At 39.1% G+C, this 25,743-nt stretch overlaps 1 protein-coding gene across 2 annotated transcripts in view; it reads right to left on the minus strand.

The window, feature by feature from the left end:
• The window catches only part of PPTC7 (protein phosphatase targeting COQ7), a 34,795-nt gene extending 9,314 nt beyond the window's left edge, over positions 1 to 25,481 (minus strand). Inside the window, exons 1-2 of one of the 2 annotated variants that reach the window (XR_006195178.1) lie at positions 24,963 to 25,481; positions 4,289 to 4,468 (exon numbers count right to left, since the gene is read on the minus strand). Coding sequence is in view for 1 of the 2 variants with exons in the window: in XM_042910241.1 (XP_042766175.1) it covers positions 4,289 to 4,468; positions 24,963 to 25,185 (403 nt within the window). In the remaining variant the exon portion in view is untranslated. The remainder of the gene's footprint in view (positions 1 to 4,288; positions 4,469 to 24,962) is intronic. The other variant, XM_042910241.1, reaches the window with a different exon arrangement.
• Positions 25,482 to 25,743: the final 262 nt, after the last annotated feature.

Raw genomic sequence — 25,743 nt, forward strand, 5'->3', positions numbered from 1 at the left:
AAACAAAGTAAGCACAAAAGCATTGTCCAAGAACTAGAAACAACCTCAACATTTGACATTAAGAGACTGGTTAAATCAGTTACAGCACCTCCAGGAGGATGTAGCAGCAGGAGGCTGCACACTATCACAGAATACTTAGCAGTACAGACTCTGCGGTCAGCCTGGCCCCATCTGAATGCTGGCTCTGTCGCTTACTCACCTGGTGACCCGGGGCAACTTACTTAACCTCTTTGCACCTCAGTTTCCTAATCTACAAAACAGGGATAACAGTACCTACCTCTTAGTGTAGTTTGTGAGGATAAAGTTAGTTAAAGCATGTCAAACACAACACATAGTAAGTGTTAGCTATCTGATAGTCACTAAAATTGTTAAGAGAAATATATTTGCAAACGAAAGATAACTTAAGCGAAACAAGTAGATTACAAGTTGGCATTAAAGTTTCCTTAAATAGGGGCGCCTGGGGTGGCCCGGTCGGTTACGCATCCGACTTCAGCTCAGGTCATGATCTTGAGGTCCGTGAGTTTGAGCCCTGCCCCGGACTCTGTGCTGATAGCTCGGTGCTTGGAGCCTGCTTTGGATTCTGTGTCTCCCTCTCTCTCTGTCCCTCCCCCACTGGTTCTCTTGCTTGCTCTCTCTCAAAAATAAACATTAAAAAAATTTTTTTAAGTTTCCTTAAATAAAAAGTGTTCTCAAACTTAAATTGTAATTCAAAAAAAGTAAAATTTAATGTAATTTTAAAAAGATAATAGTAGACAAAAGCTAAACTCTTAAGATGCCTGTTAAAAGCAAAATGAAAAAAAATAAACAGGCTGTGGAACCAGCTGCGTTAAATCCCAGGGCTCCATTATTTTCTAGCTGTGTGACTGTGGGCAAGTCACTTATTCTCTCTAGGCCTCAGTTTCTTCCTAACAAAATGAGAAACAGAAGTACCTATGAATCTATCTCATGGGGCTGCTGTAAGCACACGGTAGATGCACAATTCATATTACCGTTATTCTATGCACAAACATACCCAAAAGAAAAATCAGGGAGCATAATCACTAAAATACTAAGTTTCCTTAGTGGGATTATGGGTAATTTATTAATTTTTCCTTAATAAAAATGTGTAAGTTAATATAAAAACACTTAAATTAAAATATTTATCTCATCATAATGTTCAGAAATTCCATTTCCTTGTTATCTAATCGGACACCCTAACGCTAAGCTATTTAGTCGCTAGCCACTAAACATCAGAGAAAAACACAGCACTGTAACGAACTGGCAGTGCCACCAGATAATCTGCATAGCTTACGTTAAGATCACCAATTACCTTTCCTTCCTAACTCAATGCACAAAAACTCCAATCACTTTTCATTAATAGAATCACCACACAAAAGGTCTTCTGAAAGCTGATGGGATTAATCTGAGGACGAAAAATGACAGATGAGTAGCACAGCCTTGAAAAACCTGGGGCAGGAAGGACTCATGTTGACTCATTATTACTCACTGACAAACCCAGGCTATTGTTTTGCCACCCCTGTGGCTGTCATGGTCACCTGCTGAGTTGGAGTCAAAACGGTCCTTGTGAATGACAGAGCTTTAACACGCAAAGCAGCACAAATGAAGGTTAAGCCCAGTGTTACGGAATCATCTGGATTTGGGAGTATATACTCCTCCTCTGCCTCTTCAAATAACTGATGTGTGCACATGGCTCGGGCCCTGAGAGCCTAATCCTGGAATACATTATTCTTGTGTATTTGTAGAGGAACAAGCAGGAAATGAAGAAAAAAAGTGCTGAGGACAACAGGGTCAAGATGTTCAGACCACTGACAATCCACACAGGGACCCAAGCAAATCACTCATGCTAAAATGGAAATAATTTTTATCACTGGCCCCTAATTTTGTAAACTACTATGGAGCCTTTTGTGCAGTAAAGAAAGAACCTTATTATGACTCACCCCCTCAAATTCTTAAGATATGTTGGTTTTATAAGACCTAACTCCACTTACAGTTTTCTGAGAAATTATATATTGACAATTAGCCTGTGATGCCGACCTGGATATCAAAGCAGCTAGAAATTCTTAAGAAATGAGTAGTTGACCTTTATATTGGAATTGTGTTATAGGCTTTTTAGCAATTCCTGGATTAAAAAAAAAAAAAAGATTTACCTAAAGTTATCATTATTTGCGGTTATATCAGAGGCTCAGTAAAATTCAGCAGGCTGTCTTCGCCAAAAGATGCTTGAGTTTAAACAGCTTAAAGGAGTGTAGATTAGGTGAAAGAAGCGTGTATGTATCAAACATGGTAATGAAGGATTATTTCAATATGTCTTTTAGGAGAAAAGAAGTGATTATAATATTCAATGTAAGAAAACTTCTAATATATCCTTACATTTATTTTAAGACCTTCCAACTACATGAGGGTAAACAGGAAAGGAAGGAGGGATAAGAAAGAAACATAGCAAAAAACAAAGCTAAAGCTTTCAAAGTACAAAATCAGGATAGTTGGGGCGCCTGGGTGGCTCAGTCGGTTAAGCGGCCGACTTCGGCTCAGGTGATGATCTCGTGGTCCGTGAGTTCAAGCGCTGCTTCAGGCTCTGTGCTGACAGCTCACAGCATGGAGCCTGTTTCAGATTCTGCGTCTCCCTCTCTCTGACCCTCCCCTGTTCGTGCTCTGTCTCTCTGTCTCAAAAATGAATAAACGTTAGAAAAAAAAAAAAAAAAAGATCTTTAAAAAAAAAAAAAACAAAATCAGGATAGTTGTTGCTTTGCAATTGCTCATTCCAAGTTGCAGTGAATTGATAGGGGGTGTCGGCAAAGGACTCATGGGAACAAGCAGGAGTTGGGACCTGGAATCTGTGTCTATAGGCTCTTTGTCAGATGTTAGACTTTTAGATAGTATTCTGCAATGCCCTCTTTCCCTCAACATGCTTCTGAGTATTGCATGAAGCTTTGAGTTGTTCCTTTTCACAGAAAAAGATCTCTCCATTGAACAAATGAAGCAAGGGGGTCAGAGGTTAAGTAGTTTTCCCAAAGTCATATGGAAAGTTGACAGAGGTGCTAGAAATAGAATCTAGGGTGTTTCACTGTGCCAGGCAAGCTCCAGATTGCATGTCCAAAATAGCGGATTAAGACAAAGCGGTATATTGAAACCTCAAGACAAGGTTTCTCTTCAGTTAGAAGGAAAACAAGCTGATTAGTCACAGCACTAAGACAGAAGATGGCAGCATGATAAAAAGAACGCCTTCTTATAAAAGATTTAAATTGAAGGCAAAATTTTACAACATGGAAATCTCCATTAACACTGATCAGAGGCTGATTTTAAAAATGGATGGTGACTGGGAAGGAGGCTACTTCTACTAACCAGAAAGATGCTGGCAATTAGCAGAAACTTAATAACAGCCTTCTGAGAGCTTGCTCAGAAGGCTGGGTAAGTTGTTGGGTAAGTTCCCAGGAAACCATTTAACAAACAAATGTAGAAGCTTTGGCCAAAAGATGCTCTATTAGCACACCAGATAAACACACACTAGATATTTGGAAGTTTTCTAATACAAGATTAATGGGGATCTATTTTGTGTCATGCTAACTCACAGACTAATCAGCTACCTGCTAGCAGTCTAGGGTACCTAAATGCAACTTGAACTCCCCACAGGTAATCAACTTAATTTTACATACCCAATCCCATTCCCTTTCTTCCTCCCCTGGAGAGGACCACTATCCTGAACTATACAACCACTTACTTTTCTTTCTTCTTTTATCACATTTTGGAAACCCTGAACAATATGGTTTTACTTATTTATGTTTCTGAATTTGAAATGTGGAATTAAACTGTTAGGTGATATTCCACAATGTTCTATTTTCCCTCAACATCATGTTCCTGAATATTGCATGCAGCTTTAAGTTGTTCCTTTTCAAAATGCATTTTTCTACAGTAAATGGACTTTCTAGATTTGTTCTGAGTCTTCTGCTGTTATATGAGCATTCCTGTACCTATCTCTTGGTACACGGATATGCAAGAGCTTCTCTGGTCTAGGGTATAGACCTAGGAGTGGAACTGCTATGTCATACACTCTGTTTACATTTAACTTTATTCCATAATACCAAATTGTTTTCCAAAGTGGCCGCACCTATTTACATCCCCTCCAAGCAGTAGTACTTACGTATAGAGTGAGAGAAGCTCAGAGCTTTTCTATCAAACTCTGCTTAATAAAGAGCCTCAGAAAAAAAGGTGGGTTGCCAAGTGATTTTCTTGGTTTTGTTGACCATCTCCTGAGCTTCTTTAGAGGAAAACACACAGCATAGCTACTTACCAAGCAAGGGTACTTTATTTTGCAGCAACTCACAGTAGCTCGTGGTGAGGATTCCAATGGGATTACTTGGGACGAACCGTCCTTCTTTTACTAACCGTTCACACGTCCGCATTAAAGTCCCTGAGAACTGAGATGGATCAACTCCATAGTCTCTCCATCCTCCTACACCATCTGCAACCCCTAAAAACAAAACAAAAAAATTACATTGAAAGGATGTTCTTACTGACCTCTCAGGAATTTTTATCCTGTCTTCTACTAACAGTTAATTTTACTACATACTAGTACATGTATTTACCCTGGAATTCAGAATGAAAAGTGCTCATATTTAATGTATTATACACTAAAGGGCACCTGGGTGGCTCAGATGGTTAAGCGTCTTGACTTCTACTCAGGTCATGATATCATGGTTCATGGGTTTGAGCCCCACATCAGGCTTGGTGCTTGCTATCAGTGCAGAGCCTGCTTCAAATCCTCTGTCCCCCTCTCTCTCTGCCTCTTCCGTGTGTGCTCTCTCTGTCACTCTCTCTCAAAAATAATGTATTATACACTAATAATCCTAATTCACATTCTCTACTTAGAATTCAATCTTTCATAAATTGATGAATAAATATGTGTGTTACCACAGGGTGGCATTGCCTATTAGCCAAGAGTTCAACTTCAGCAGGATTATTGTCTTCGTATAGAAGTATTTATGTTATTACTGTGTTCTATTTTATAAGAATGAAAACTGATTTTTTAAAAAAATGCTGATGATAGTGATAATACAACTGAGCCAGAGCTGGCAATCATTCAGGATATCAAACACAGCAAACTCTAACTTCAAATTTTGGTCAATAACTATGAAATAAAGAAATAATTAAAAACATATCCCATCCTCTTTCCTCCTCCCTCAGAGACAGCCACTATTCTGTACAGGTCAGCACTAATACAACAGCCACTACCACAAGTGACTACTGAGCCTTTGAAATGGTGCTGATCCAAATTAAGAAGTCCTCTGAGTATAAAACACACATTGGATTTTGAAAACTTAGTATAAGAAAAGGGTAAAATATCTCACTAAATTTTTATATTGATTACATGTTGAAATAATATTTTGGATATAATGTGCTAAAGATTAAAATTAATTTCACATGTTTCTATTTGTTTTATCAATGTGAATACTAGGAAATTTAAAATGACATGTGTGGTTCACCTTTTTTTTTTTCCCCGAGAGAGAGAGAGGGTGAGAGAGAGTATGCAGAGGGGAGAGGGGCAGAGGGAGAGAAAGAATCTTAAGCAGGCTCCACACTTAATGTGGAGCCCAATCCCACAACCCTGGAATCATGACCTGAGCTGAAATCAAGAGTCAGACCCTCAACCGACTGAGCCACCCAGGGGCCCCTCACACTGTACTTCCATTGGATAGCAATGGTATTGAGATTTGCATGGGTCCATAGAGCTGCTGATGAGTTCAGAGTGTACACAAGACTCCTTTATCAAAAGGAAACTAGTGTTTAAGAAAGTCAGTAAGACACCAAAGTCAACATCATACTACCTCCTATTCAACTCCTTACAAAACCCAAAGCTAGTTGTTCAACATTAAAATCAATTTCTGTCTGCTAAATTTAAATGAACTGAGGGAACTAAAAGATCAGATATATATATATATACATTATTAAGGCTTTAAATGACCATATATCAACCTTTCTGGAAGGACCTATAAGAAGTATTAATAGTAGTTTTGGAAATAAGAGACTGAAAATGATCAGTGAACAAATGGTGAGACTTTAGCTTTTTAACTTCATACTGTTCTGAACTATTTAAAATTTATTTTTATAATGATTATGTATTGATTTTATAATAAAAATATTAGGAATTTTATAATTTTTAAGGCTTGCTGAGCATTAAACATCCTCCCCACATACATATTTACATTTTTGTATGTTCAACTTTCACACACATTTTAAAGAACTTATTTGGTACAAAAGTAGGAGAGTGTCTGTCTATATATGCATCCTGAAAAGACTGGCTTAACATGAAATGGACCCAGAAAAACCAAACAAATATGAAATGGACACATGAAACTCTGTTTTCTGGTGACTGCATTTCTCAAACAGAAGTGGAATACATCCTGAAAAAAAATGAGAGGAAACATAATCGGAAGAGAGTATAAGGAAGGTGGCAAGCAACATCCCTCTTAGGACAGCAACTTTTCCTACCTTTATGACCAACCAGTAAGCAAAATTTCACTACGGGGCAGTTCCAAATTAGTTGATTAAATGATATGGTGTCTGGGATTTATTTCAAAACAATAGGGGGGAGGAGTGATGGAGGAATGGATGAAATAAGATTGGCCATGAGTGGAAAACTATAAAGTGGAATGAGAAGCACTCTCATTTCTCTACTTTGATATATATTTGAAATTTTCCGTTATCCAAATTTTCCACTATACGTTATTTAAAATTTCCATTATTATTATCAATGATAATAAGAAAGAAAAAAGATTCTTCTGCTGGCTGTGTGGAGAGCAAGAGCAGAAAAAGGGGACGACTCAGGAATCTATCTTAGTAACTCAGCGGTGAAATGGTGGCAGTGCAGTCAGTGTACAGAGATTGGAGATCCGGTGAAACAGAAGGACTCATTGGGGTACTGGATGGAGGTATAGCAGTGGTGGAGAAAGACAAGTACCAAGGATGACTGAGGTCTACCCTACCAGGAAGAAGTATCACTTTTTTGTTTTTCAAGCAATTTTGAGGATATCTGGAAATTTTTCACAGAATTTAAGATAGTTTAATAGGAACTTCTTTTGAGGAATTCTTATTGGGGGTAAGATTTCACCATTATTTTATTTTTTAAAGATTTTATTTTTAAGTAATTTTTACACCCAACATTGGGCTTGAACTCACAACCTGAAGACCTACAGCCACATGTTCCACCGACTGAGCCAGCCAGGTACCCCTCACCATTATTTTAAATGCAATAATTTGTGTTAATTATAACCGTTGCAACTTCATCTGATGAATCATTTGTTCTTTTCAAATTACTGCCTGCTTGAGGAAAGAATTTCTTTTCAACCAGTCTCTAAGAGCCACAATTAATTTTAAATACAAAGTGGTTTCATCTGCAAATGCCCTTCACAAGAAAACCATTAAAATCTGAGATAACGTTGAGAGTTGATCCTGGCACTCACTAAATAATCTGTCAGCAGGTTATAGAGTCTGACCTGACACAGCTCTTCAACATTAATCAGATTTCTCCCAGAATAGAGTGTAACCTTTCAAGCACCTGTTTGCTTTTCTACGGGAAAAAATCCTAGGCAAAGCTCCATTGGAGAAATCTCTTTAGGGCAAGAAGGAGATTCAAAAAGCCTATAAACTGTTCAATAAAGCTGTGGGAAAAAAACGCCTTAGTATACATAAATAATTTACTCACAAAGAACAAGTTATGTAATAGGAAGAGTCATATTTGGGATTAGAATCAGGCTAAAACCAGAATAACCTACCACATGTATATTTGAAACCTAGTTTAATTCATATTAGGCAATTATTTCTACAAGGAAATGAGTATTTCCTCTCATGCACAAGCAAAAGCTTCCATCCACAAAGGAATAACACCTTTTAAACAGTGGAATTAATCCAGATATAAAGAGAAATTTCACTCAGAATACATTTCAAAGGTAACGAAAACAACTGTTAAAGGAGAAATTGCTTAAGATCCCAAAGATATGAAACGGCAAATAAGAACATACCTAAGAGCAAAGGGAGACCACAGCAAATACTAGAAGCGGGGCTGAGGGAGACACATCCTACCTATGAGAAAGCAGTTCACATTCTTAGTGGGCAGCAACTACTCACACAGGAACTAGACACACAGCTCCCACAGATGCTGCTATAGGAGGGTCAAGAACAAATGGTTAATGCTCATGGTGCCCTGTGGGAATGGAGCAAGCCTTCGCTTATAACATTCAGATTAGGCCCTGGAAGGTAAGTCACTTCCACAGGCAAAGGAAAGTAATAACAGGAAAAGAATGGTAGACAATTAGGTGTGGCTGGGGTTTGGGTGCTGAGAAGTTAAGTTGAAAAATGCAGGGCAGGAGCTGAAGTTGTGGGCTCAGAGTTGTGATCCAAGAACTTTAAACTTTACGCTATAGACTTGAACTGATACGGGAGCTATTAGATACATGTGGCTACTGAGTTTGAAATGTGGCTAGTTTGAATTGAGATGTGCTGTTAAATGTAAAATAACACTGGATTCCAAAAATGTAGTACAAAAAAACTATAAAATACTTCAGTGATAGTTTTATACTGAATAGGTTGAAATGTTTTAGATATTGTGGGTTAAATAAAATATATTAATTGAAATTAACTGCATCTGTTTCATTTTTACTCTTTTAAATGTGGCTACTACAAAATTTAAGATTACATTATGTAGTTTACAGTATATATAGCACTGCTATAGACAATAAAGTCATCAAGTTTCCTGGGTAAAAGTGATATAATCTAATCTATATATATATTTTTTTTTCTAATCTATATTTTAGAAGAATAATACTGATAGCAGTGGAGAGAATGGGTTGGGAAGAGGATGGAGGTCAGGCATCAGCTGCAAGATTTTAGTTTAGACGTAACGAGAAAAATAGAATACTCACTAGAAATACAAAGGAATGAATACAGAAAGACACCTGGACTTGATATCAACGTATTTTATGTCAACAGGTTTCTGGATTTCAGGAATGAGTATTGATTAGATGACTCTCCAGTTGGGAAAGGAGTGGAAATGCCTCTAGAAAATATTGAATTGTCTTGGGTATGCTGAGTTTTAGGCACCAGGAGGACATTTTTAAGGAAATGTTATGTATGAAAAGTCAGGAACTGTAAGTCTGCAGCTGGGGAGGTAATCAGAGCCACATCTTTGACAAAGATTGGGAAGTAACGCCATTAGGGGTGGATTAGATGCTCAGGGAGAACACAGAGAGTAGTAAGTTCAAGGAGTCAAGTGGGGACCTTAGGAATGAGAATTCCTGGTCAAATAGCTCATTTGTGAATTGCATTTTACTCCAGGCATCAAATTACAATCACAGATATGATAACTGATTAAGTTTTTTACAACTGATTAAAGTTTAAGGAAATAGTCCAGTTTGGCAAAATGATATAATTGCTTTAGAGGTGAAAAGAGGTGAAGCTGAAAAGGTAGGCCTGAATTAATGACTGGGAATGCTTTGAATGCCACCGGAGAGTTTACACTGAATATAGAAGCTATTTCCTTTAATTCACTATAATCATCTTATGTCTCCATTAATAACATTCTGTCAGCATACATCTAGCTTAAGTGTTTCCTTTGACCCCCAAATCCAATTAAAACCATTATTAGAGTAAGATAATGGTTACATATCTGAAATAGCCAAGCAAAAGGCTGAGAGGAGACTACAGAACACAGAAAATTCACTTAGGTGTACTATTTACGTGGAAATGCCAGTTTTGTAAAGTGGAAGATAATCAACCAGAAAATATTTATGATGATTATAATTTTCCACATAATATTTTGGTAAGTTTCCTGTAGACTGTTTTTCTAAAGTGAAGAGTTAAGAGAAAAGAAGATAGGATAATTCTGGTGTGTTTCCCATCATTTAAGTGCATCTTTCTATAAAAAGAAAATTCTTAAAAGTAACAGCCAATTTTCATTTATTAACACATTTTTGTCTTTTCCTTACTTATAATCATATAAAAACAAAATTTTGAGTACTTTAAAAAAATCATTTGGCTTTTTATTAAACTTGAATTTTTACTTAATAGCTTTGTTCTAGGCCAAAAGTTGAAGGAGAAAAGATTTTGTAAGCTGAAATTGTGGAAGCTTAACAATCCTATCTTTCCAATTACTTATGGTCACCTAGCTGCAAAAGGCTCACCTTGAAAAAGACTCTGAACTAAGCCAACATTAGTCTGTGTCTCTCTAGTATGGTCCATTATCAGCCATAAGCATGAGGTTGCCATTCTTAAGCCCTTCCTACTACACTCACCTTCAGACTGACATGCAATTAGTTACAAAGCAAACATTTTCCAGAAGAAAGTGACGCCTAGAGAATAAATTCTAAATTTCAATTTTTATGTAAGTATCAGTGAAAAAAGATTTGACAATTTTATCTAAAAATAGACTCTGGCAGAATTTCAGATATTATCTAGTACCCAAAGGTAATAGCTTTATTCTTTGCATTTTTGATGATCTTGAGGCATTTTACATTGAGCCTTACACTCTAGTGAAGCAAGACAGTTCGACAGGGATTGTTTTTCCATCAGTGAAACACATCTCCTATCTACTAAGATGGGTACTTGATAGTGAATTGAAACTCCAGAAGAGAAACTGAGTAAGATTCTGGCTGGATCACAAGAGTTGAATAAGGAGGGATCAGGATATCTGTTTTTACACTTTCTGCAGCAAGTATTCATCTAATGAAGCCCTGGCTAGGCAGTATTTATTGCAGTGCTATGGCCAGCTCCTTTTCAGATGAAAAGGTTCTTTTTCAAATACTATCATCTAGCGTTTTCCGAGCTAATCTTATTTGTCTAGAGACATCACAACATGAAGCATTATAACTAAAGAAAAATGAGATCAGAGTATAAACTCAATTTCTATCAAATAGAATAGATCTTATTTGTATCAACATTGCTGAAGCCTCAACTATTTGGGCATTAAGAACACTCCCCTGTGATTCAGGACTGTGAAATGTTGTATCTGCAAATAATTATCCCAAAGGGAATAAAAAGCAGAATTACTGAAAAAAAAAAAATTCAACAGTTGAGTTATTCAGAAAAGTACAATTTGCTTTGACTAACAGTCCTTCAGTTCTCTAGAGGTGAAATTATATAGATTATGATGTTCTTTCTGCTTTAACAAGCAAGTGATATATTCCCTTTGCAAAAAGTTTCCCCAAAGCAACCATTCTTCATTAATCACAACAAAACCTGCTTCTTCTGATTCTCCGGAGAAAAATCTACGTCAAGAATTCAAGATCTCTAAGCAGAACAGCAAACTCAGAGCTGAGGCCATGAAGCTGAAAGAATGGAAGGGAAGAAAAGTTCAACTCTGTGGTAAAATGTGTGAAAGTGGAACCTATAAACAAAACTCAAATTCTGCTAAAGAAAGGGAACTGTCTGAGGCACTTAAATAAGGATCCAAAGCAGAATGGTCCATTTTATGTTTTAGAATTCTGAACAATATAGCTGCTATTTCTTACTAGCTTAGTAAACACAAAATTACTTCGTGATTAATCAAATTAAAATGTACACACACACACACACACACACACACACACTCACCCCTACTGCCCAGAATACTTCATTATCTAGAGATGGTAATTTCCAGACAACTCTGGGCAGTTGCTTTGCCTTAAAAAAGTAGTGAAAAATGCTAAAAGGATTAGGAAATGATACTGTGAAGGCAAAATAAAATAAAATTAAAATTAAAATGTTCTTCCTCTAACTTTAGCTCTTCTGTTTAAATACCAACACTTAATGTGGAATGTCTGGCTCAGCGTGACTTGGGGAACTTGGTATCTTATAGACTTCGGTATGAATCACTACCTTCTCATCAAACTGAAGAGTTGAAGGTGAAGTCACAGAAAAGGTCACTTCACTCCTTTCTGAGCTGCAACGGTATCTTCCTCAAATGCTAAATGCTGTTAGCAGTGCTTTCCGAACCGAAGGAAGCAACAGGCAAATCATGGGCTCACACTTATTGTGAACTGTGAAGTGTATGGGCAGAGCCCTTAGTGTGTTATAGAATTAAGGGCTTCTATTAAAGCCAAGACTTCTGTTTCTAAATATTAGAAAATGTTATATAACACCTAATGATTTAATGTTTAAATAAGAAAACAACAGCAATTAAAGCCTAGTTAGTTATCTGATGTGTACCTACTTGTACTGGCCCTTTAGGCTAAAAAAGAATTTTTCCTTTTGCTTGTAATTTATAAGATTAGATCTAGAATTCTGGTCTTAAAGATTAACATAATATTTATGACAATTAAGCTATATATCCTTGACCTAACCCCAAAGAGGATACTTATTTACCTCCCTGCTTTTCTCACCCATCTATAAAAATAAGAGCTGGCCTTTACTAAAATACCACCCTCTGGGAGAGGTCAAGAGTCACATGTAGCCCTGGCACAAACAATCTTTTTTTAAAAAATGAGAACATAATTTCTCTGAATAAGCCTGCCAAGTGGAGAACTGTCCCTTAATTTCTAAACACTAATTAATTTTTTTTCCTACACACTGTTTCACTAAGTAATGATATTTGAGTGGTAGGACCAATAATTGTTTTTTCTTCTTTCCATTTTCCACGATATTCCCATTTTTCAGTAATGAGTATATATGTTACCTTTATGGGAGGGATTACAAAACCTATATAAATCCAGTCAGAACTATATTTTACACTTACATTCAATATTAAAGTTATTCAACACAGTTTACTGAACATTTTCTATATGCATGACATTGTAGTGAAAGGGAGCTAAAGGGATTTACATATAATAAAAGATTTCCTGCCCAGGGAGCCTAAAATCAAGTGGTAGTGACTGTGGCAGGGAAGAAGGGTTTGGAGAGGTTTATGATAAATGGCTCTAACAAAATAAACATGCACCAATAAAAACTAAAGTAAAGATCAGATTACATCTAGCTGAAGGAATCAAGAAAGTATTCATGGAGAAGAGAAGTGCCTGATCCGTGCCTTGAAGGATGAAAACATGAGTCATGGGGGAGGAGGTTGACAAGAGAGGCAATTTGGGCAGTTCCTTAAGATTCTGACTAATATGGATAAAGTGCAGTAATAAAGGTGAGGGTAGAACTCTTAAGAGCTGAGAAACCTGACCTCCAGGTAAATGCCTATTTATTACATTCCAGCCAGGAACCTCTGACCAGCAATCAGCCCAAACAATTCACTGCAGGAGTTCAGGCCTATAAAGGAGGTCTCCTGAAGGAAAGGACTGGCCTGAAACCACCAAAGTCCTTGAGGCCCACTGAACTAGTTAGTTCAACTGAGGCCTTTATTTGCTTTAATGAAGGGGCTTTGCTCAACTATTAGCCTAGGAATAGCTAATGTCAAGGTAGTATTCAGACTCAGCAAAGATCACCTTAGTAAAACAAAGTTTTAAATGATCATTTCTGACTTGAAAAGCAGTGTATATACACTAGGCAAGGGCACAGGCTTTGGAGTCAGATCTGGGTTCAAACCGCAGCTCCAGGACCAGGGTAATGTGTATCCAAGGGTGTCCCTTGGATAGCTCTTTGAGCCTTAGCATCTTCACCTGTAAATGGGTGCTCAGCTCATAGTCGACATGCAGTAAGAGAGACTTATGCCTCTCTAAGACCAAATAACAGCATACAGAACAGTCTATATCAAGCAATCTTTGATCAGTGTTTGTAGTTTACAAACACTGTTCTGTGGTCACAACCAAAAGACAATTCCCACTCACAGGTAATATATAAAAGATGAATGGAGTCCATTCAACTTTTCCCATCACACATCCACCACCATTCAGTATCTCATTAAACATTTAACAGGAATTAAGGAACAAACATATACGTCTCTACAAAATATACAAGGAAAAACAGATCAACCTACACTTTGAAGAAATTAGTTTTCCTTTTTCAGAAGTGATTCTGAAATAACCTTAGTGAACAAATATCTCTTCAGTGCCTGCTGTCTGCTAGGTGCCAGGGTTCAGATTTAGATATTCCTTATTTTAAATGGAAAATCTTACATAACAACTGGTGATACGTCAATTGGCCTAAACCATTCCTTTCAGTCACTACAATAATCACAGCACCTCTATCACAACTTTCCTGTCTCCTTTCTCTTTACATTGTGACTCCCTTTCAGGGCGGAGTCTCTTTCACACTGCTAACCAACCATCCTTTTCACCTCTGGGTGCTGGCCTAGTAGCTGGCATAACAGTTCTCAATTCTTGCTGCACAATGACATTACCTGTGGAATCCAAGTCCCACCTCCTGAGTCAGTATGCCCAGGATGGACCTGGACATCCTAGCAAAGTATGGCGAACCAACTGCCCAGGTGATTCTCATGAGAATCACTACTGGAGCACTCAGAACTTAGTTAAGGCCAGCTGGACTTAAACATTCTATGAGCCAGATGATTCCACCTCTGAAATGCCTCTCCCAACAAGCAATTCCCTGTTTCCCATTCCCAAATTTGATCCTTCTCTTGCATTTCCTTCTCTTGCAGCCCAACCCACCCACACTTGTAGGCTAGAAACCTTAAGGAAGCTTCCAGATGCAAAACCTCAAAATCAACTTCAATTCCTCTTTTCTCTTTCATCCTCTTTGTCCAATTATCACTAAGGACTATTGGTTCTATGTCTGCAATGAGTCTGAAGCCCAACTACTTTCCACTGCCCTAGTTAAAGCCTTTTCTAACACACTATTTCAGTAGCTTCCTAACTGGTCTTTTGCTTCCTGTTCTCCCATTACACTCTCTGTATCATTTTCGTTTCTTTCTTTTTTGCTTTTTACAAGCTTACTATGTCCATGTTATTCTTCTAGTCAAATACCTTCCATGTATATACACTTTTTTACTTGTATATGTAAAAACATTCTCTAGAAGGATACATAAGAAACCGGTAACATTAGTTCCTTCTGGGAGAGGAACTTTGCAGCTAGAAGAACCAAGAGAGACATTTTACTCTGCACCTTTTTAAATTTATAGTATCTTTTGAATTTTGTACCATTTGAATGTGGTACCTCTTCAAAAATGACCAAACCAAACTCAAAACAAAAGTGAAAACATTTTCTATAGCCTCCTAACAACAACAAAAATGAAACACCCAATTACTTAACGCAGCAATTGTGACCTTCCACAGTTTGGTCTCAACCTATTTTCTAACAATTCTCAACCACCCTCCCAAACCCACCCAGCTGGCCCAAATTACTCTTTAGCCACAAAACAGCTGTAGTTCAGAGAATCTCCAGTGTCTCTGCTGATCCCTCAATCTGGAGAGCTTCACCATTTTTCTCATTTGCCTCCATTTACTGAAAACCCATCTCTCGAGGCCTGACTCCAGGCTTCCATAACACCTGATGTGTATTCTTTATCCTGTTCCTGTGGCCTTCCCTGCCCCACTATGAAACTTCCAGGCTGAAGTCTGTTTTGTTCTTGGTCTTCTCCACCAAGGAAGCAACCTGTAAACAATGAATTCAAGTGACTGTACTGAAAAGTTACAATACCAACACTCTGGTATACAAACTTTCATCTGAGAACTCCAAAAAGAGAACGTACCCAATATTTTATCGTAGAGTTGCACAAGGTGTTGTGCTAGCTACAGGATGCTCCCGTCACAGACCATTATAAGAAAGTTTGATGGAAAGAATCCTAAAAGGGAGTCAGGAGAGAACACCACTCCCAGCTTTCTTTGCCACTAACCTGCTGTAGGAAACTGGCCAAATCACTTGTCTAAGCTTTACTTTTCTTATCTGTGAAATAAGCGACAGGAAGGACAAATTCTCTCGAGTTCCTTTAAGAACTAAGATTCTGGGATTCTAAATCACACTGCAAGAAAAGGGAACCTGATTTAGAAACTATAAAATAAAGGTTAACATACAGCTATGCTTTCTTTTTCACATACATTACATTTATTGCATGAGCTAGTTTTGAAGCAAAGGCTCCATTTTAACCTTCCCAAATTTTCCTTTCTTCTTTATTACACCATCACATGTATGTTTTCAGAGACGTTGCAATAATGATTCAGAGGGTAAGAATACTGCCCCATGTCCTTTTACTTTAGTTTTAACCACTTAAAAATGTTGGAAATGTTTCTTCTTTAAGTGTTACTACCTGACAAAAGTCTAATTAAGCCTAACAAAATGTCAGGCCAAACATTTTTCAATTTGAAACTCTGATAAAAGAAGAAAAAAAAAAAAGAATAAAAGAGGGTTATCGATTAGTATTAATTTACTTCACTGAATTCATCTGATCTGTAAAGAAATTTATATGTATACATGGAATGTATTCACAAAACACACTTTGTTATCCAAAGACCACTAACTGTTGAGTGACTTTAGCATACATGAACAAGAAAAGCAATAAGATCAAAGTTGATGCTCAAGAACTAAGTGAATTTTTAAAAACAATGTATGCATAAGACATCTTTGTTTAGAGTTCCTCATTTCATAGAAACATTAATGACCATATTACCAATTAGTGGTTGACTTAAAGACCAGGAACAGTTTTCTAGCTCTTATGCAAATAGCTCACCTCTATTTTCTTATCCTAAACTGCTATCCAAACATTGATGTGAAAACAGAAGCACTTTTTGTTTGCTTCATTCAGCACAGCTAATCTTTTTCATAGACATCAAATGACAGCATGGACAAATTCTGATAAATCAAAAAACTTGCTGGGTAGCATCCTTGAAAGATCAAAATGTACAGTCATAGTGGCACACAGACTCGCAAAAAGAAATTCCTTTTCTTTTCAAAATAGTCTGTTAATGAGTAAAAGAAAAATCGGTACAAAAATGTGTTAGAATTGGCCTGAGTCAAAATAGTACTGGGTCTTTCAACAGAAAGCATTCTTTGTAGTAAGTCACTTTTGTAGTCTCTGGCAAAGTTTTTGCAGTCATTTTGTAGCCTGTGGGATTCATACCAACAATTCAATCAATTCTAGAACTATTCACCAAACTTATTCACCACAAAACAACTGTTTAAGAACCTGGTAAATTTATAAATTGTTAATTAAATGTGACAGACTCAAGATCAATAATAAGCTTACTAATGAGAGCAATTTCATAACAACTGAAAAAGGATAAATTACTATAACCTTTTTGAAGGGACCTATGCTAAAATTCATATCAGAGGCCTTGCAACTGTTTGTAGCCTTTGACACAAGAACTCTTCAAGGAATTTATTCTAAGGAAATATTCAGATGCAGATATTCATTCATTCTAATGTTACTCAAAACAGAAAATTGGCAATTGGGGCATCTGGCTGGCTCAGTCAGTAGAGCATGCGATTCTTGATTTTGGGGTGTGAGTTTGAGCCTCACATTGGGTGTAGAGATTACTTACATAAATAAAACTTAATAAATAAAATCTTTTAAAAAATGAAAGAAAACTGGCAATAATCTAAATAATGAAAAATAGATGACTGGTTAAATGAATTATGGACTATGCACGCAGTAAAATGTGATGCAATTATGTAAGGAAATATGCTCAATTTACATTACAAAAAATAACATTACTGTTAGCTCAATTTTATTTAATAATATATATATTGTTGTACATACACAAAAGCTAGAGGAAGCCACACTGACTACAGCTGAATTATGATGTACAGGTGTTTTATACTGTGCTTTTCTGAACATGGGTTACTTTTTAAAGCACAAAACAAAAGCATTTATTTAAAAGCACCAGATAACCAAGCAGGAAACTTAGGCCCAAGTCCCAGCTATGATACCAGCTGTTAACGACCTTATTGAGGAGTCAACTTCACAGATGAGGAAACAGATGCAGATTAAATGGAGATAAGAACAGCTATTCTAGTTAAAAGATTAAATAATGTTAAACACAAAAATGCACTGTAAAATCTAAAGCACTACATATAAAGCACTGATGAATCATATATTGTGTCAAGATACTGAATAAATGCTTAGGAAAAACTGAGTGAAGTGTTTTCACTCTTCAAGGAAAAGCTTTGTACCCCACCCCACAATCCATCCAAAATCCTGTTTGGGATCTTATTCAAAAGAACTGAACATCTTTTCTTCTTCAAAATTTTAAACTAAATTGTAAGATCTGTGCCACTTGCCAACTCAAGTTTAAATGATTAAGTATGTTATCAGCCTAATGCCCTCTGCAATGAGTCAGCTTTTGTAAAAAGTCTTGATTTATGATGCAATTCTGTCAATTGTGTGTATTGTTTAATAATAGGAAACAAATGACTTAGCTCTCAAGGAAATAGAAAAATACCAGATTTTTAAAATATTTGACAACTCCCAAACAAAATAGATCACTAAATTTTATTACTAATGACAAAAATTAGGATCCAGGGCATCACTTCTTAAAATGAGATCAAAAGTTAACACTAATTTTGAAAGGCAAACTCACAACGCACACTGTTTTTCAGCTAACTAGAACTTCTGGTTTGAAAAGTCTAATTTCTTTTTTTTCAAATTAAAAAAAAATGTTTATTTACTTATTTTTGAGAGAGCACGAGCAGGGGAGGGGCAGAGAGAGAGAGAGAGAGAGAGAGAGAGAGACAGACAGAGACAGAGAGACAGAGAGAGACTGAGAGACTGAGAATCCTAAGCAGACTCTGCACTGTCAGGGCAGAGCCCAAGGTGGGGCTAGAACCCACAGAGTGTGAGATCCTGACCTGAGCCGAAGTCAGATGCTTAACCAACTGAGCCACCCAGGTGCCCCTAAAAAGTCAAATTTCTTTAGAAAGAAAATACTGTTAACTTACTTTCCTAAAGCATTTTCCTGAAAATTCTGAACCTAAAGCCCCAAGTAAGGCCTCTCTAAAAGGCACGGGACTTACATAAAATGCATTTGACATTCAGCCTGAACTTGACATCAGCATTTACTCAAAGGACATGGTTGTAGGTCAAATACTGTGGCCCGGATATAATGCTTCGTGAGTCACACATGAGTACAAACTCCATTTGGATACTGTTGCTACTATTCAGGTTATGTATTGCCCAGTTTCATAAAGCAGTGCTAAAGTTCAGGGAACAGCCTCCTTAGATCCAGCCCCTTCTCCTCCACCCTCCGAAAAAACCCCACCACAACCAGCTAACTAACATATGCATCTTACCTTCTGCTACAATTTAAAACCTTTTAAAAAAAAATGTATTTTCTAAAAAGTATAAACAGTCATGCTTTCAAAATTCAGTTACTTGCTCTATAAAAAAGATTCATCTAGAATCCTTTAAAAAGATTAACACATTGAGAGAGAAGCTGAGAGTTAGGAAAATTTAAAACTAAGCTTGAGAAATCTCTAGATTAAAGACTGAACAAAGGAAAAGTAGTTCTGACAGTAAAACAAATGAGGACAGGACTTTAAAAATAATGTGCCTTATAAGAATCTTAAGAAAAGTACAATATATCTGTATAACAAAATGAGAAAAATATCAGGGAGAAAGGGTTTAAAAAACAAACAGCAAAATTCCTCTACCCAGCAACCCTGTAATCTTATTTATTACACAATGAAAGAACACTCAGAAAAATCAGACAGCAACTAGTCAAATGCATGGCCTTTTTTTTCTTTCTTTCCTTTTTTGGCCAGTGACTTCTTAAGCCCTGTTGCTTCTATGGGTCCTAGAAGGCTCTTTTACTAAACCCACAACTCTCATATTTCCTTAATATTCCACAATTTTCTCTTGAAAGTACATAGATTATGAAATCAGGCATATTTAAAGTACTGATTAATCTTAGAACTTACATTTGATTTTTACCTTTTAAAAAAAATTTCCCTTGGATAATTATAAGTATGTAAAAATAATTATATAAAAAACAACTATATTCCTCATAAAGTTATAGTTATAATAAGACCCAATAATTCCATTTCTAGATATATACCCAAGAGAATGAAAAATATACGTTCATACAAAAGCCTGTACGTGAATGTGTCACAACAGCACTATTCACAACAGCTAAAAAGTAGAAACAACCCAATGTCCATTAATAGATGAATGGATAAACAAATGCGGGGTCCTTCCATAGAACAGAATATTATTCAGCCATTAAAAGGAATGAAGCACTGATACAAACTATAATGTGAGCAGATTTTGAAAATATACTAAGTGAAAAAAGCTAGATACAAAAGGCCACATTTTGTATGATTCCATTTATATGAGATGTCCAGAATAGGCAAATCTATTGTCAGAATCTACTTTCTGTTGCCAGGGGTTGAGGGAGGGGAGACGGGGAGTGACTGCTAATGCACAGGGGTTTTTTTTTGTGTGGGGATGAACATGTTCTGGAACTAGTCAGTGGTGGCAGCTGAACAATCTTGTGAATGTACTAAATACTAAATTTAGTACTAAATGTACTAATTTTTTTTAAGTTTTATTTATTTATTTTTGAGAGACAGAGACAGCATGTGCAGGGGAGGGGCAGAGAGAGAGAGAGGGAGAGAGAGAATCCCAAGCAGGCTCCGAGCTGCCAGCACAGAGCCTGATGTGGGGCTCGACCCCAAAAAACCATGAGATCATAACCTGAGCCAAAACCAAGAGTGGGATACTTAACTGACTGAGCCACCCAGGTAACCCCCAAATTTTTTAATTATAAAAGGCAAATGTTATGGCAGATGAATTCTATACCTCAATTTTTAAAAATTCAACCAAGGTCATGTCTGCTGTCAAGATGTAGATCAGGCTAAAATTTGGCTTTCAGAAAATTATGACTATATAGTAATAACACTAGTTTCCTGATACAGCGTAAATTTTAGCTGAGGCAAGTTTCAAAGAGGTCTTCTTCAAAGGCTTAAATTAGCATACATACACACTCTCCCAGGGTGACTACTTTGCTATTAAAAGGATAACTCACTTTTGGGTACAGAAGTTCAACCAAATACATTAAAATTACCATGACTGTTGGAAAACATAAAATTCTACCTAGTGTATTCACTTCCTAAATACACTTTTAATGTTTATATTGTTCACATAATCCTTACACCTTAAAGACAACTACTTTTAAGACTGCCATTACTTACAAAAACACTTCAGAAATCCTGGCCACGATCAAAATCATACCTAAAGGCTAGAATATGACATTTTTTTCATTTCTCTTTAAGGTTTCAAGTTAAGTCTAGCTTAAATAAATATCCTGCAGTTTTTTAAGAATTACATTACAAATACTCAATTTTCAGAGGTCAGATTTTAGATGGCAGAGACCATGCTGCCATTTGTAAAGAAGTGGTTTCAGTTAACTGTGCTTTAGTATGCAGAGGAGTTTTTGTTGCATTTTAATTATGAGTCATAGTGTGAATGCAGAAGTTGTAAATACACACACACACACCCTTAAGCAGAAAAGCATTAAAAGGACAAACGGTACCTAAAGACAGACTGGTTTTGAATTCACCTATCTTTTCAAGAAAATCTAACTAGTGATGCAACGGAAAGAGGACAGGAATGGGGAGTCTGGGTGCTAGTCCTAGTGCTGCTATTAACTAGTGGAGTAACCTAAGCAAAATCATTTGACCCTCTGTAGGCGTCCATCTTCTCACTGGTCTCCAAGGTTTCTAAGTCTTACAACTCTCAACAGTCTTGGATTCTATTGTTAAGTAGCTTAGGGCTGTGGGAGGCCTAGCAGTTACACACTAGGCAGCTCTCATATTTTTGTGTACTTAGGCATCCATGCCACATAGAGTAATGAAAGAACTCAGGATTAGCCACAAGGAAGAAGAAAAAAGAAAAGTGCACGTATAGCCCCTGCTGGTACTGATTTCCTCCTGTTGGACCTAATAAAGAGAAAGCACCTTTGCCAATTTTCCAAGGGATAGGAGTGGTTCCTATGTCTCACCACACCCACCATAGTCGGTTTTTCCTAAACGAAATCCAGTGGGGACTCTACAAAATGTTGTAATGCACCAGGTACTTTTAGTCACTGCATGACTAATAGAACAGATCAATTCTAAATTAAAGAAAAACAACAGTTTTCTCTTTCTAATACAAAAAGAAACAAACAGCTTTTATTCCAAACAGTCAAGGAGTTCTAAATGACCACAGTGAGGTGCACATATACTTAGCAACAAATGGTGTCAACCCAAAGAAAATGAATTAGCTGTAGAACTAGAAGGTTTGAAGCACTGAGGTTCAACATAACATCATTCAACAGTCTTTTAACACATTTCAGTTCAGAACTCCAACTTCTAGAGAAAAAGCACTACTAAAGATGTGCTGAGATGCTTGGCCTCTCTCACAGCCAGAGATAACCAGAGCTGCCTGTGAGGGGATGGTGTCAATAAAGTAGAAGTAACCATCACACAAAGTGGAAGCCAAAGAAAGGAGGCCAACTCAGTTGTTTCCGGTGGCTCCCAAGATGGCTCTCTGGAAGAGCTCCTCCAAAACAGGACAGTCCAAGAGAACCTGTCTTCCCTGATTTGTACGCCAAACACACACACACTCAGTCTCTCTCTCTCTTAAAATGGCTCTTTGTCAAAAATGGCCAAAGACCACCCCTAGGTGACATAAGCAACACGTGTTTGGTTATGCCTGGCAGCCTCCCTTTTGGAAGGGGTACAGAGCTGCAGTTCCTAATCTGGTCCCCGTGCATGCACCTCTAGGTCATACACAGATGGACTTCATGGGGTTAGTGAAGTCCTTGAATGCCTGTACAAAATTTTGCCTCCATGCACATTTTTCTGGAGAGAGAGCCCTTGGGCACTCAAAAATCCTGAGACTGTGAAACAAGGATAGTTAAGAACCACTGCTTTAGCACCAAACATAAAACAGAAGAAATATACTGAAGGTACCCATGTGAATAAGATAGGAAGTAATGCCCGTTACTTCAGATGCAAAATAGCAAAGGGTGCCGTCTTTTCAAAACAAAAAGAAAATATGATCTGATGGTCAGAAGTCCCTAAGGGTCACGTAGTCCACTCTCTAGTGGTAGTCCATCCTCTAGTTTAGATGAGGAAAATGAGTCGAGAGGCTCTTGCCCAAAATCACAGATCACAGAGCCAGCCTGGCAAGGCTCAGCACCAAATTAGGCAGGGTTCCTGCCAAGATGATAGGTTTATCTTTCAAAATGGGTTTGACCAAAATTCCCCCATCCTTAGAAATACCCCCACTTCATTAAGAAAGTAGCCTTCAAAAAAAAAATTTTTTTTTTAATGTTTGTTTATTTTTGACAGATACACACACACACACACACACACACACACACACACACACACACACACACACACAGAGACAGGGCATGAGTGGGGGAGGGGCAGAGAGAGAGGGAGACACAGAATCCGAAACAGGCTCCAGGCTCTGAGCTGTCAGCACAGAGCCCGACGCGGGGCTTGAACCCACATACCGCGAGATCGTGATCTGAGCCGAAGTCAGACACTCAACTGACTGAGACACCCAGGTGCCCCTTTCAAAAATTTTAAATCAAGCTTAAGTACAGGGATTTGGCTCATTAAAATGTCCCCTAATCATCAATCAAATATTTCACAAAAGCCACTACATAGATTTACAAGGGGGAACCTCAGTGGCTCATTGTCACCTATCCTGTTGCACTATGAGTGCAATTTGAAAAAGCAGCACAGGTCACAAGCTCATTAAATGAAGCTTCTAAATGTAATGGAAAAAGACAGCTCCTGACAGCCCTTTAAAAAAAATACACGGAATCAGGGTCAAGCCGACTTCAAAGTGGAGCTGTAGGATATCTACAAGCTCCTTCACCTAAGGAATCCTCTCCCACCCTCTTACAGTTAACATCAAGAGTGTTGCCTAAACACTAAACGATTTTTTCTACCCAGGTAATGGGGTCATTCATAAATTAAAATGAGAACAACCTTTCTATACCACGTTCACAAACACTGCATGCAGTAGAAACAAAGATAATGAGCAGTTATTCTGAGATCAAATTAAAAAATAATTATTGTCATAAAAAGTTACAGGACCATTTGTTCCAACGCCAAACTCTGCCCCAGCATATGAAATTTAAAGTAATCAAAAACTCAATCTCACCTGGGAAGTGAAACCAAAGTGACATTTGAACCCAATTCAATGACAGCATGTCCTTCAATTTCAAAGGAAGTGCTTTACTCATTAAAGGAGATTCAATGGCATACGACTCTATAGCATACACATTGTCTCCAAAGACGTACGTTATGACAAACTTTCTGATTGCTTGGGAATTATATCTAGCCCTTTCTGTAAGTTCTCACGCTAGTCTCCCGTCCCCAAAGGTGTAACTGGAACAGGCCCTTCGGAAGCACCTGTGGCCTGAAAAGGCTTGAACCAATTTCTCAAGGCTTTCTTGGCTGCAGTTTGAAGAAGGTTCGACCATTCTATTTTGGGTCAAGGAGATTCTCTTCCACCCCAAGTGACCTCAAGCGGGCAAGATCAGTTTGGGAGAAGGTACTGCGAGTGTTTTTTCACCAGGCCAGCGCCAGCGCCACCGCCACCGCCTGCGAGACTCCGAAAAGGATGGAGATCTGGTCACCATCGAGGCGGTCAAAGAATGCGGCCGGGCTGTCTGGGGCTCGCGACAGTCCGCTCTGGATCCCGCAGTCCGGGGACAGGCTGCGGCGTCAGGAGTACGCGAAGAATCAGAGATCTCCGGGGCACGCAGAGGGAGGACGCAGGGAGGGAACAAGAGCGAGGTTAGGAGTCTGCAGGTGTCTCCGGGGGAAGGGACGAGGTCGTCGGGACTAGCAGAGCCAAGTGACTAACAGTGCGGCTCTGGACTCGGACAAACTGGTCACATCTCAGGCTGGGTGACCTTGAGCCCAGAGCTCGACCGCTCTGCGGCTCAGTTTCCTCATCTCTAAAATGGGGGTTGTTCCAACGGAAAACGCACCTTGGAGCGCTTGGCATCGCGCCTGGCACATAGTAAGCGCTCCCTCCCTGCAGCTACTACTGGCTCTCGGGCTCCTCTCACCGCCCGGAGAACTGGGGAAAGCCCGGAGCAGGGAAGTCCCCAGGAGGCGGATCCGGGGCTGAGACGGGGGGACCCGAGCCGGGGACTCACCGAGCACGTCTGCCGAGCGGTGCCGGGCCACGAAGCACGCGTCGTCCCCGTAGCACGCGCCCTTCTTGAGAAGGCCCTTACGGAAGTCTTTGCCGAAGCCGCAGCCGGCCGTCACCAGCCCGTAGTCACCGCCGCCGCCGCCACCGGCCCTGGGGTCGGTCTGCGAGAGGCCGCCGAGGACGGCGCGGGCCACCAGCCGCCCGTACGAGAGGACCGAGAACATCGCCGCCGCCGCCCCCCCGAGGAGGCGGGGGGCCCGGGGAGCAGGAGGACGCGGAGGCCCGGAGCCGGCTCTCTCTTCAGCCGCAGCAGCGCCGCTGCCGGAGCGCTCCTCAGGGCGGCGCACAGCCGCCGGCGCCGCCCCTGCCCGACGCGCGGGGCCTCGCACACGCTGCGCCGCGCGCACCGGAGCCAGAGCGAGGTCAGAGCCGGCGGCTCCTCCGCCTCAGCCCGACTGGGGTCCCGGCTGCAGCCACCGCTGCCGCCGCCATCTTCCGCTCCACTAGCGTGTTCCGGGCCGCGCCGGCAGCGCCGCCCCCCCCGTGGCCACGCCTATAGCCCCGCCTACTGCTCGCGGCTCGGGCCCAAGCCACGCCCTCTCGGGCCCCGTGCCTCAGGCTGCCCTTGAGGTCGAGCGTGCGCAGAGGGAGTGGACACAATGTCTCCTGGGAGTTGTAGTCTCTGTTTATTTCACTGCCTACCATCCAGGACGTTTGAGGATTCCCCAGACGCGGGACCTAAATTCATTTACTGAGAATTACAGATGGGCTGTTTGAAAGTT

This window comes from Panthera leo, chromosome D3, assembly GCF_018350215.1.
Source record: "Panthera leo isolate Ple1 chromosome D3, P.leo_Ple1_pat1.1, whole genome shotgun sequence".
Classification (NCBI taxonomy): domain Eukaryota; kingdom Metazoa; phylum Chordata; class Mammalia; order Carnivora; family Felidae; genus Panthera; species Panthera leo.